Source organism: Nymphaea colorata, chromosome 11 (assembly GCF_008831285.2).
Source record: "Nymphaea colorata isolate Beijing-Zhang1983 chromosome 11, ASM883128v2, whole genome shotgun sequence".
Taxonomy (NCBI): Eukaryota; Viridiplantae; Streptophyta; class Magnoliopsida; order Nymphaeales; family Nymphaeaceae; genus Nymphaea; species Nymphaea colorata.
The window spans coordinates 19,302,666-19,317,149 of NC_045148.1; the positions used below are offsets into that span (position 1 = coordinate 19,302,666).

Sequence of the window (14,484 nt, forward strand, 5' to 3'; positions counted from 1 at the left end):
TTTCTTCCTCTTTCGAGAGTAAATATTATGTTGTTTTCATTGATTCTTATTCTCGTTACACTTGGATCCACTTCATGAAAAGCAAATCAGAAGTTTTTCGCTTGTTCACCCAATTCCACGCCTGGGTCCAAAACAAATACTCTAGTAATATCGTGCATTTCCAATGTGATGATGGTGGTGAGTTCATTTCAAATGAATTTACTGAGTACTTACTAAATCATGGGATCACTAGACAGATTTCTTGTCCTCACACACCACAACAGAATGGTATTGCTGAAAGAAAACATAGGCACATAGTTGAAAGTGCTCTTAGTATGATGCATAACACTGATGTGCCCATGACTTTATGGACTAAAGCCTTCCATACTGCTGTTCATGTTATTAATCGACTGCCACTATCCATGCTTGAAGGAAAATTTCCATTCTTTATTTTACATCAAGAACAACCACATTATGATGAGCTACGTGTTTTTGGATGCATCTGTTATGTTTGTTAGAAATATAATGTAAGTATACATACATGTTTTGATATCTACTATCATATATTTTAAACTCCTAGCATTGATGTATGATTTGTATATATAAATATATGTGTGTATACATAAGGCTTCTTGTATTTATTTTTTCATATTTTTTCTTTATTTTTTGTGTCTTTTTTCTAAACTTTTTCCTTTTGTATTTTGATAAGTAGCTGTTGGGAGTTCCCAACGGCTAGTTTTCTAGCCGTTGGGAGCTCCAACAGCCACTTCCTCTCCCTCATTTCTTCTTTGTTTCTTGTATAAATAGGGCACTTGGGACCCTTGTTATTTTATGGCTTTTTAGCCTCTTCTTGTATACTTTGTCAAGATTAATACATTCTTCTTGTCCTCAAGTTTGAGGTTCTTTTTGTGTGTTACTTATTGAAGTTATTGGAAGCTTCAAGAGTGTTTCTCTTGAAGCATTTGTCTTGACAAGTTTGGGCCTGATTCACATGGTATCAGAGCCACGTTTTTGGCTCTTCATCTTGGTGTCTTTCAAGTTTGAAGATTCAACTCTTACTCTTCCTTTGGAGCTGTGAAGCACACCATGTGTTCGATATTTTGCTGGCCTCTTTTGGTGATATTTGTGACGGAATCTAGCTCCCTTGGTGGTGAAGATTGTGGCTGTTTTTGGCACGTCAAAAGATTCTATTTGTGTGGCTGTTTTTCCTTCATCCTAGCGATACCTCAACGCCTCCTTTACAAGGTACACATTATGGATGAAAGAACTTCTACTCCTCTTCCTAAACTCACTTCATCAAATTATGTTTCTTGGGCAAAAACTATGGAACATTTCATTAGAAGTAAAAGCTTAAGGGGTCTTGTGATAGGACTAAAAGTGAACCCCAATTAATCCTAACCAAAACCATAGATGGTAAAGCCCAAGAACTAAATGGAGTTGAAAAAAATAAGGTTATGAATGAATAAGAGAGAAAATGGGAAGAGTGGAACATAGGACACCACAAGATTATTACTTGGATTATTGCTTGTGTCGATACTCCTACCATGGGTTAAATAGCAAAACATAATTTTGCTCATGAAGCTTGGGAATTCCTCAAGAAAACCCACACTATGAAGGATGTAGCTTTCATGTGCAATCTTCAAATAAAGATTGCAAGTCCCCAACAAGGGGACAAGTCCATTAAGGAATACGTTGGAGAAATGGAGCAACTATGGGACGAACTTGCTCTATTTAAACCCGAATGGTATGATCCAAGAGACATTGGAGTAAGGGAAAAACAAATCCAAAGGGAAAAATTTTATAAATTCATTCTTGGTCTTAGACCGGAATATGATGGAGTCAAAACTTCCTTGCTCCATAGACATAAAGTGCCACCTATGAATGAAGCCATAGCGGAGCTTCAAATGGAAGAAAATAGACTCAATTTTTCTAAAGAAAAGAGTGAAAGTGTTCTTGCTACCTCAAGACCCGGTGCTCATATGAGAACTTATAGGCCTCCTCACTTTAATCGAAATTACGAGGATAAAGACAACAAGAAAATTATATGTTTTCATTGTCAAGAAGAATGACATACTAAACCTAGATGTCCTAAATTGAGGAAATTTGATAGAAAAAGAAGTATGGTTGGGACAATGTATGAAGAAAGCAATCGATTTGACTTAGACAAGCTTGTAAGTGCTCTCCAACCAAAGCTTATTGATGCTCTTCAACCACTTTTCAAAGGAGGAGGGGCTTCTCCAACTTCCGGAGCAACGGTGGCATCTACATCATCAAGTAAGTACTCTTGGATACTTGATTCCGGAGCTTCATTTCATATGACCCCTTGTAGTTCACTACTTACCGAATGCACTAAGGAAGAATCGTGCCCTTTTGTCAAAACCGCCGATGGAACTCCTCTTGAAATCAAATGTGTTGGGAATATTGATCAAAATTTTAATTCAAAAGTTTTCAAAATACCAAAAGTTAGATTTATCCTCAAACTTAACTTAAATCTCTTGTCGGTTTCTCCAATAACCAATCATGGATGTGATATTGTCTTCTCACAAAATAAAATTTTGATACAGGACCATCTTTCCAAGAAGACGATTGAGGAAGGTTGTAGGAAAAATGATCTCTACTATGTGGATTATTTAGATCTTTCCACTACTTGCAATGTAGTCAAGAAAAGTGACATTCAAATTTGACATCAAAGACTTGGACATTCAAATGTAAGAAAAATGTCTTGTATCCCTTTTTTGGAGGAGAAATGTAAAGAAATGATCTCTTGTGATGATTGTATTAAAGTCAAAATTAAGACTTTACCTTTTGGAAATAGAAATTTTGTTGCAAAAGCACCCTTTGAATTAGTGCATTCCGATGTATGGGGACCCGCTCCTATTATGTCTAAAGGTGGTTCACTTTATTATGTCATTTTTGTGGATGATTACTCTCGATATGCTTGGGTTTACTTTCTTAAACACAAATCGGATGTATTTATGAATTTCAAAAACTTTTACAACATGATCAAAACACAATTTGATGCAAACTTAAAACTTTTAGAAGTGATTCCGGAGGAGAATTCATATCCAACGAATTTGAAGAATTCCTAAAGGAAAAGGGAATTATACACCAAAAATTTTGTCCCAAAAACCCCAACAAAATGGCATCGCCGAAAGAAAATATAGACATATTCTTGAAACAACAAGAGCTCTACTCATATCAAAAAATGTTCCAAAAAATTTTTGGGCTGAAGCAATTCTAACATCAATCTATTTGATTAATAGAATGCCCTCTAAAGTTTTAGAAAATATTTCCCCCTTTCAAAAACTTTTTAATTTGGAGCCAACTTATAAAAGATTTAAAGTTTTTGGTTGCAAATGTTACATTCTAAATAACAAAAATGACAAACTTTCATCTAAGGCTATTCAATGTGTCTTTATTGGTTATTCTGAAACTCAAAAAGGATATAGATGCTATGATATTGAAAAAGATAAGGTGTATGTTTCAAGAAATGTGATATTTTTAGAAGAAGAAAATGACTTTAATGAAAATAAACCCAAGCATGAAGATGATTATTCTTTCTTATGGATAAATGATGATGATGATAATGATAATGATGATGTTTTGCATCCTTCTTATGATAATACTTTAAATGAGGTTGATAGCACTTCTTTTGCTAGACCACTAAGAGAAGTTAGAGTCTATAGGAGAAGGTCTCAACAAAACACCCAAGAGCCTCAACATACACTTAGGAGATTTCATCCACCTCAAAAATTTGTCTCCTATGAGCCTTTTTCCCCAAAGCATAGGGCTTGCTTATTAGCTATTCACTCCTTTGATGAACTTTCATCCTATCTCGAAGCCAAAACTAACCCACATTGGATTGAAGCCATGAACAATGAACTTCAAGCCCTTGAAGACAATAAAACTTGGGACATTGTTTCTCTTCCCATCGGGAAAAAGACAATAGGATGTAGGTGAGTATATAAAGTCAAGACTAGAAGTGATGGGTCACTTGAAAGGTATAAAGCTAGACTTGTTGCAAAAGGATATGCTCAAGAATATGGCATAGACTACGATAAGACCTTTGCTCCTGTTGCTAGAATGACATCCATCAGAACCCTAATGGCGGTTGCTGCCATCAAGCAATGGATCATATATCAATTGGATGTCAAAAATGCTTTTTTAAATGGTTACTTAAATGAGGAGGTTTTCATGGACTCACCCCTGGGCTTGATTTATCTAGAGGCAAAGTCCTTTATCTTAGAAAGACATTGTATGGTTTGAAACAAGCTCCAAAAACTTGGTTTGATATGTTCAGCAATGTTATGTTTAAACAAGGTTTTAAATCATGTTTTTCTGACACTGCTATGTTTGTTAATCTCACAAATGAAGTTTGTCAATAACATTATAAAGATCAGGAATCACTGATGACAAGGTAGTGGACACTCCTGAAGCTTTAGGAGTAAAGATGAAGGTTGATGATGGGGAAATTCTAGAAAATCCCACCCCCTTTCGTCAATTGGTGGGAGCTCTCACTATTTATCCAACACAAGATCTGACATATCACATGTTGTACATGTCATAAGTCAGTTTTCAACAAAGACCCACTTCTGTACACATGGGAGCTGCATTGAGGATTGTTCGATATGTCAAAACACATTATCACTAAGGGACTTTTCCTATCCTCCTCATCAAACTTGAATATGATTGTCTATACTGATGCTGATTGGGGTGGAGATCCTAATAATAGGCATTCCACCACCGGTTTTTGTGTTTTTCTAAGTGACTCTCTCATTTCGTGGAGATGCAAAAAACAACATAAAGTCTCTCTATCTTCAACCGAAGCAGAGTATCGTGCCATGGCTGCCACCACTATGGAGATTGTATGGTTGAAAAGCTTATTGAAGGACATTGGAATTGATCTCAATGAAGCCACCAAGCTCTGGTGCGACAATAAAAGTGCCATCTACATTGCTAGCAATCATACTTTTCATGAAAGGACAAAACATATTGAAATGGATTGTCACCATGTGAGAGGAATTTCTTAGTCGAACAATTGATCTATCTTTTGTCCCTTCTGAATATCAACTTGGAGATTTCTTCACCAAAGCACTTGTTTCCACAAGATTCCAGTTTCTTCTTGGCAAACTTTCGGTGATTACACCGTAAGTTTGAGTGAGGGTGTTAGAAATATAATGCAAGTATACATACATGTTTTGATATCTACTATCATATATTTTAAACTCCTAGCAGTTTGATGTATGATTTGTATATATAAATATATGTGTGTATACATAAGACTTCTTGTATTTATTTTTGCTTATTTTTTGTGCCTTTTTTCTGAACTTTTTCCTTTTTTATTTTGATAAGGAAGTAGATGTTGGGAGTTCCCAACGGCTAGATTTCTAGCCGTTGGGAGCTCCAACAGCCACTTCCTCTCCCTCATTTCTTCTTTGTTTCTTGTATAAATAGGGCACTTGGGACCCTTGTTATTTTATGGCCTTTTAGCCTCTTCTTGTATACTTTGTCAAGATTAATACATTCTTCTTGTCCTCAAGTTTGAGGTTCTTTTTGTGTGTTACTTATTGAAGTTATTGGAAGCTTCAAGAGTGTTTCTCTTGAAGCATTTATCTTGACAAGTTTGGGCCTGATTCACAATGTTTATGTTGATGTTTCTTTGAGAAATAAGTTTCAAGATCGAGTTGTCATGTGTACATTTGTGGGTTATGCAGAAAATTATAAAGGCTATCGCTGTTACAATCCAAAAACTGGACGTGTGCATATTTCACGACATGTTGTTTTTGATGAGCTCAGGTTCGAGGATATAAAGGAGCCACATGCAACACTTAATGTTAGAAATGATGTATATGACTCGTGGTTGAATGCTGAAATATTAGACCAAAGAACTGATACACACCAGGCACAAAGTGACAGAACTATTGATGAGCCCGGGACAGCCACAAACACTCAGATGGACAACATACCTTCATCTACTCAGACCAACAACATGAGCATGACTTCACTTAATCGGGTTTCAAGAATGGTGTATAATCGACGATCAGTTCCAGTTGATCCAGAAACTGCCACTATTTGTCCACGTAGATCAGAACGTGTGCGGCACCCTATTGATAGATGGGTAAGTTATGATAATTTCTCTTTGGATTTTCAGCTCTTCATGACAGAATTGAACAAAAAGGTGGAGCCGAAATGCTATGAGCAAGCGTGCAAAAGCAAACATTGAATCGAGGCCATGAATGAAGAAATGACTACCTTAAATGAATGTCAAACATGGGAGATTGTTCCTCATCCATATGGTAAAAATGTAGTGGGCTCAAAATGAGTTTACAAACTCAAGTATAAACCTGATGGAAGCATTGATAGATATAAGGCTCGACTCGTGGCTAGAGGCTTCACTCAGCAGTACGGGGAAGATTATGATGAGACTTTCAGTCCAGTCATTAAGATGGGAACGATCCGGGTTATCATCTTTCTTGTTGTCTCATATGGTTGGAATTTATATCAGTTGGATGTTAAAAATGCTTTTCTTCATGGCTTTCTAAAGGAAGAAGTTTATATGGAGCAACCTCTAGGATATGTTTCCAATGATCCAACCAAATGGGTGTGCAAATTACAAAAATCACTGTATGAGCTTAAGCAAGCATCTCGTTCATGGTTCGATAGATTTTCCCTCCATATACAACAGGCTGGTTTCCTCAGGAGTTCACTTGATCATTCCTTATTCATCTATCATTCAGGTGAAGTTACCACTTGGCTACTTATATATGTAGATGACATAGTTCTTACTGGAAACTCTTCATGTCATGTATCTCATGTTAAGGAGGTATTGCAACAAGAATTCAAGATGAAGGATCTCGACGAACTACGGTATTTCTTGGGTGTTGAGCTTGATAGAAAAGGTGGCACATTAACCCTTACACAACATAAATACACTCTTGATATTTTTGGATAGGGCATGTATGACAAGTTGCAAGCCTATAAATACACATAGTGTTCTCAACACAAAATTAAATGCATCAGATGGAAGTGATGCATACCCAAATCCTATTTTCTATCGAAGTATAGTTGGCATGTTGCAATATCTCACTTTTACACGCCCAGACATAGTATATGTTGTGAATCAAGTCTCTTAGTTTATGCATGCACCCACAGAAGGGCATATGAATGCTACCAAACGTATTTTGCGTTATCTTAAGGCTACTCTTGGGGATGGACTCATCTACACAAGACAGTCAACTGTTTTGCATGGCCACAACATTTCCACTTATACTGATGCATATTGGGCAGGTGATCCAGACGATAGACGATCAGTTTCTAGTTATTGTCTCTTCCTTGATTCCAATCTTATTTGTTGGAGTAGCAGGAAACAGCGTGCAGTTGCCAGATCTAGCACTGAGGCAGAATATAGGGCAATGGCTGCAGGCACCGCTGAAGCTTCTTGGTTACGTCATCTGCTTGGGGAACTTTCTCTTCTCATTGCTCAGTCATCTCTATTTTGTGACAACCAAAGCGCGATCAAGATTGCCTTCAATCATGTTCTACATAATCGCACTAAGCATATAGAGATTGATCAACACTTCATTCGTCAAAAGGTTGCAGAAGATGAGATTGTTCCCACTTATATATCTACGTCTAAGCAAGTGGGTGATCTTTTTACGAAAGGACTCACAGGGCACCATTTCTGGGAATTGAAAAACAAGTTGCGCATGATCAAACCCCATGCACAACTTGAGGGGGGTTGTTAAGTTTGTACATATGGATCGGGTCACCCAAACCCGACCCATTTGATCCACACGCCCAACACATCATGGGCGGTGACATACTTGTAAATCTTATTGTTATTTTGTGTATTTTATGATGTACCCTAAATCGTGATTAGTATATAATGATAACAAGAGGCAGACGTCATTTGTTCCTGCTCTCTTTCATCTCTCTCTTGCTTGGACGTGCAGCCCACTTCTCTCTTCCTCCTCTTGCATCTAAGTTCATTCAGTGGTTTGGTATTAGATATCAAAAATTTACAATAACTCCATTGCTAAATACCTTTACACGTTTGATCTCTAGGAGCTAACATTACATTTTTTAGATTGTCTATCAGTTCCAACAAAAACACACTTTATAAGAACAATATGAACCATTAATGTACAATCAGGAAATGATCAAGATACAATATAATCTCCAGTTCACACGGCAGTATTTCTTAGGCAGTTGTAGAAATGATGATGCCAATAACAAGAATGAGAACATGAAAACTACGCGATAGATTCACACTTACTTCAGAGCAATCAAGAGTTGAAGCCGAGAAGAAGTACTCTCTAGCTGCTTGAATTACTAGATACTCTGCCTTCTCATAGGCCAAGGAAATGGTGCCTATACCTTTAAGGTAGTTTCTTGCAAGAGAAAATTTCCCAGCTTTAAGCAGACCTCTACAGAATTCCAGTAGCATGTATTCTGATTCTAGAAAAGGAAAAGCCTTTTCCTGAAGGCAAAGCATATCTCGCCACATATTTGCCCACTCATTATCTGACCTCATGGGCTGCCTACGTCCAAATTTTGATAGAATGAGACGAAGAAGCTGCTTTACACCCTTCTCGTCTGAATGGGCTCCATGGAAGAAGCACAATGGTTTGGGAACCTGCAAGAAACATTAGCTTCATGACCAATGTGAATTACGAAAATTTCAAGCAAAAGCAAGCAAAAATGTCTAAGCAAGGTGAAACCGCAGTTGCCAGAATTGAAAAGTGGATTCTGCTGGTTGAAATGTCCATTCTTGCTAGGTTTGATGGCAAAAAAGGTGAGTACAAACTCTTGACAATAATCGGTTGAATTAGGAATTTCATATTAAAAAGTAGTTCTATCAATTTAAGGCTTTAAGAGTTTTTACAGCCACACAAAAATTTTTCATCGGCTAAAAGATCAATGCGATTATGTCACTAAAGTTCAAAATTTAAACATTAATAAAATAGGTGCCTGCTCCATGATATAAAATAGGTTTCCGATGACAAAAGAACATGCGGATTACAAAATAATACTACATTGTTTTTTACTTCGATAAAGAAGTCTGGGACACACAATGGTTCCTACAGCATCTCGTTGGCATGCTCTTGGTTATACTGAATATGCAACGCAAGCTCCATATTCCATTTTTAGGGTTACCATATAATATAGGCAAATCAAAACCTTGTCAGCATTGATGTCCCTACAGTTTCGCCTTTGACCACCAGAGCAAAGATTTAAGACATTGCATGGGAGAACCAACATGGCACAGCTTCAAGGGGTAATAGGTACAAACACTGTCATGGATCAGTAGCCAACGCATGTGTACAAGCAAAATACCATAGCAATGGGACAAAAGACATAAAAGACAACTAGTCAAGCATTACAGTCAGCAATTATTAGTACTTCAACAAGTTCAACAAAATTTGCACCTCAAAACAAAGAGCCAGGCAGCCTAATAATCAATGACTATTCAAGATTTTTATTCTTAAGCTATTCATCTGCACAAAAAAGGGCACAACAACAACCTGGTAATAAGCCAACAGTCGCCCTGATTCAATATGTCCTTCAGCTTGTTTAACTCTTTCCTCCAAGTTTCCAATAGATGCACTGGCAATGCCCTCTTTCAAGTGAATGGGGATAGAACGCATGTCTAAAGGTTTATCATTCGTTCTTGTAGATCCAAAGCCTTGTACCCCCTGTCCCAAACCAAAATCCCTATCCACAGGAAGAGTTTTATATCTTAGGCTCATCAATGGGACTTTCGACAAGATAGAAGCCATTACATTCCACCTATCGGTCAATGTGCATAAATATAAGCACTCAAGGATTACTTCAGTAGCTTCTGTCTCATCTTTGAAGAAATCATTGCTCTGGAAATCTTTACAAGCCTCATCAATTACTACCAAAAATATCTCCAAGTTATTTTTTAATGCAATCTCTTTTAGCCAAGTGACTAGCAGTGACTCCTGCTTAGTGTCGACAGAAGTTTGAGTTGCGTCTGCTTGATTACTTGAAGCATTTTTCTTGATGTGCGCCTGTCTTTGCATGAATGGAATTGATTTAGTTCTCAAAGTTTCCATGACAGTATCCTCTTTAACTCCCTTCATCATCATCTTAAACTTTTCATAGTCAGATAACTGTTTCCAGGAAACAAGACTCATACTTGTGTTCTCCTCATTACTATGCTCACCAGAATAAACAAAATCATAGAAGCACAATGCATCCTCATAGAACTGCTGCAGCTCCACAAGACCTTTACGACGACCAGTGTCCACCAGAGAAAGGCAGTTCTCAAGCTGACCACTTAAGCTGTCCATCTCCATGGCTCTCTCCATGTACCAACGACAGATTTCACTAACTGATGGCCAAATAATCCCACTAAGTTGTTTCAAGATATATTCAGTTTTGACATGCATACCACTTTCATGGCTCTTTAGGTCACTCTTGCTTTGGATAAAACATACCATCTGATCTACTTCTACCCAATCTTTTTCCCTAAGGGCAATGTTGCTTGGAGGAGACCTGTCAGGGAGGAGTTGACTGAATGTTTGGACTGGAATAGTTTCAGGAATAGCTGCTAAAATTTCCAAAACAAAAGGAGATATGGAATATAAATGGCGCTTAAAAAGTAAATTCAGCGCTCCAATTTTTCCATTTTCAGCGAGCCCAACAGCAACTCTGTTGAGTGGTAAAACCCGAAATTTTCCATAGTCATGCATAGAAAACCTGCATTTAATTAAAAGAGGCAGATAAGATATAAAAGCTCTGGAAATAAAAAAAAAAGGATAGAACATGCCAAACAGCTACCGTCTTTTGATACCCAAAGTCTAAAGCTCAAATTAATATGTTTGTGGCTTTGTGCATGTCACGTGCATGTGCATGCAGGCGTACTCAAGTTATAATGACCATCATTTTTAAGATTGTCGATGACCAAGAGAGATTCTCTTCATATGAATTTGCTACTATGCTGGCACCCTTATGATTCGTGTATGCATTAAAATTATTTATATATTAAAAAATAAGCTATTGTTATTGGTTCAAATAATGTAAGAAGTCAGTTACAAACTTATAAGGCATCACTTAACCACACCACCTTTCCAGTTTCTCTTAAGGAGATAGGCACATGCAATACCAGCACAAGCACCTACTCGAGTGAATTTGGATCTGCAGACAAGCATGCGATATAGAAACTTTACTCTGTTCACCTATGCTACAAACAAGCCAAACGCAATATAGAGGAAACTTTCTAAGATCCTGTCCTAGCTCTCTCAAGAATAGACAAGGTCACCATAACTGGGCTAGAAAAAGGAAGCACTTCAGTTAGTAAACCCTACATGGCATCCTATTTTAAAGAGTACAACATTAGAAATACTAAAATATCTTTTTAAGAGAAAACACCATGATAGCAATTAAAAGATGCCACATCATTTGGCATAGCATTGCACCATGTGTGTGAGGATGAGTGTGAAGAGGCCTTACCTGCCCATGTTTATCCCAAGAAATGTGTCCAATCTGTCTCTAGATTGCAACAGTTGAAGCCTCATCATCCTATAGCTCCATGTTTCAGAATCTTTGCTATTCTCTGTGTCGATAAACCTATATTTATCAGTCATATGGAGCCCATATGAAATTAAAGCTCTAGTAGCTTCTTCAGTAGGTGCCAATGCATTTAGACACTCTGAGAGCACAAAGTTTGCATCCTTTACATTGTACAAATAGCTATTAATTTCATCCATTCCACGATTTGAACACAACCACTGTGATTTGAAAATCTCATCTTTATCCATTGCATGCCGTTCAGCAAATTGGAAGGCTGCTCCATATTGTTGGCCATTTATCAATATTCTGTACATCTCCAACACAGAACGCTCAGAGAATGATAGTAGTTTCCACATCATCCCATGAGTTTCTTCTTTATTGTGCAAGTCATAAGTCATCTGTCCACAATCCTTCATATCTAAATTGCATTCAAGCAGAAATATGAGCCCATTATAGCATGTAGGCCTTCCTAAGACAGATGAAGAAAAAGCCAGATCAGTCTTTAGAAGTCGTACTCCAAGGCTGACATCGACCATAGTGACACTACTGTTCCTCTTTGCAATAACAAGAGCACTGTCGGACCACCATGCAATATCTGCAATATCACTAATACATTTTTTTCCTCCAGGAGAAGTACTAAAGCCCATTTCTTTATAGAGTTCTTCACTGAATGCAGTAGCTGAAAGAGAATGTTTTTGACTATCCACACTAAAAGTTTCCAAATTTCCGATCAGATCAAGAACAGCAACATATGTGCCCTCTGGTGATATTACAACTTTTGGGGTTGTGAGAGGCCCTTCATGATCCCCCATAATTTGAAGGACCCCTTCATACTGAATGGAGAATAGCAGCTGCAGTTCTGAATCCTTGGATACATGCCAGAGAGAAAGGGAACATTCTACACAAGAAGAGGATTTGACCCATTAGCATGACTGCTCTAGCAAATAAGGTAAGTACGAACTATGAAGTGACTGATCAAAGAGTAACTATCTCTCCATGACAACAGATACCTTTCCTTGAAAGCAACAGGGAAATCAAAAGAATTAAGAACTAAGAAATAACTATATATTAGTAATACCTGCATTTCCTCTACGAAAACCAGTAATGCCAGTGGGACCAACTAGGATTAGGAAAGATAGGCTCTGATGAAAGTCCAGGCATGATGCGCCCCTTGGGTACTGCTTCTTCAATATAACTTCATTTTTGGATATGGATAAGCATGGTACACTTTCAAGAAGCTCCTGGTTGATCTCAACACGGTAAATCAAACCATCTGATGTGAGGATGTTAAGTGCACACCTGCAGGACAAAACTTATCTCAAACAAACCCTCTTATCTCAATGAGAACAAAGTTCTTAACAATCTGGAACTCATTTGCTTTGAACTAGAACTTAGAAAGGGTACTTACTTGAAGGAATTCTTAACATCTCCATTATCAAAAATAAAAACGCCAACAACGGATGCTGACTTTTTGGTCTGTATCTTTGTTATTTCCAACCCAGATGGTTTAACAATATAAATGGTATTCTTATCATCAACTAATCCAAGAAGGGCACATGAATCCGACCATGCCCCATGGCTGAAAATGCTTAGCTTGTCGAATCCTGTACCAGTAGATGACATGTAACATCGAAAATATTAAGCTGAATGTAATAATCCAAAATATTAATTGCATGCACTAAAGAAAAGAAAATTAATATGCATGCTATTCCTTCACTCAAGTCATCCACTATCAATGAGAAAACACGAACACGTTAATAACCAAAACCTGGAGACTGAACATGCAAAAACAAAAGTGAAACTATAAACTAGCATTCCACAGTACAACCGAAAATTAGTTGCATTAACAAATAAAAGCAACACCAATCTATTGGGAAGAAACTAACCAACACTCAGGATTCATTGCTCTCTCTTAAAAAATCTTGTGCAACTTCAATAATTCATTTAAACAAGAGCTTAGAAAGATTGCACACTTTAGAATATTCACTCGATTTATCCTCTTGAGTGAAATTATAACCAGATGAATTAGAAGCAGAATTGCAAATTCCTTTAGAAAGAAAAACATTAAATAACCAGCAAAAAATTTCATGCAACAGCTAAACAAAAGGGAAAACATAATCACTTAAAACTTAAAAGCATGTAACACATATATTGATTTTGGGAGGTACAATCCTTAGCATTAAATGGGACCAGAAAAGTGTAAAAGGATCTAAAAAGGTCAGATATGATTTTGAATTTTTTTTTTGTTTATCCATTGTACCATATCCAGTCCAAAACCTGATGTCCTGTGCACTTAATTTGACGGAACCCAATCTATGCGCACCCCTTACAAAATGGTATCAAGATTAACTAAGAAACCATGAAGGTTATGCATAGAATAAAGAGAAAGCAAATATAGTGTAACTTTTAAAAGCAAAATGAGAAGGAAATACCCTTCCCACTTTGCATGAGCTAAAGCAAGTAAAGAAGCTGCGTTTCTTCCAAATGGATAGCATATTTTATCTTCTCTTTACACATTCAACCAAATTGGGAAAACAATACGCCAGATATCATGATGGTTTTAAGATTTCCAATATCCAATGCATGACTTGTATGAGTTGCTAAGCATATTATAATGTCCGTATACAGATGGTAAGCAGAGTCATACCAGAATAAAACCCACATGGCACCATGTATTTGTCATCCCTATGAAATACCCTTATTTGGTGCCTGGCAGCCACAGCAACATATTCACTCTTTGGAGAGATAAAAAGTGACATTTCCTTCAATGATTTTGGGAGAGCGCGGTTGCCCCATTTCTCTTGAAGCTTCTTCAGACCTTCAAAATAGAAAACGTCAGTGGTGTACTGTGTTACTTAAATACTGATATAGCTGAGATGGACCGGTGCTTTTAAAAGAAAGGTGTAACGCCCGTTGTGTTCAAACTAGCCAATCATGCGATCTAGTTCCTGAACTCGTAAATAACTT

General features: G+C 37.3%; 1 protein-coding gene across 1 annotated transcript in view; it reads right to left on the reverse strand.

Moving 5' to 3' along the window:
* Positions 1–14,484, reverse strand: part of LOC116264741 (MAG2-interacting protein 2) — a 30,630-nt gene that overhangs the window by 15,217 nt on the left and 929 nt on the right. Inside the window, exons 3-8 of the mRNA XM_031645114.2 lie at positions 14,165–14,335; positions 12,926–13,121; positions 12,596–12,816; positions 11,458–12,415; positions 9,504–10,704; positions 8,255–8,614 (exon numbers count right to left, since the gene is read on the reverse strand). Of these exons, the coding sequence (XP_031500974.1) occupies positions 8,255–8,614; positions 9,504–10,704; positions 11,458–12,415; positions 12,596–12,816; positions 12,926–13,121; positions 14,165–14,335 (3,107 nt within the window). The remainder of the gene's footprint in view (positions 1–8,254; positions 8,615–9,503; positions 10,705–11,457; positions 12,416–12,595; positions 12,817–12,925; positions 13,122–14,164; positions 14,336–14,484) is intronic.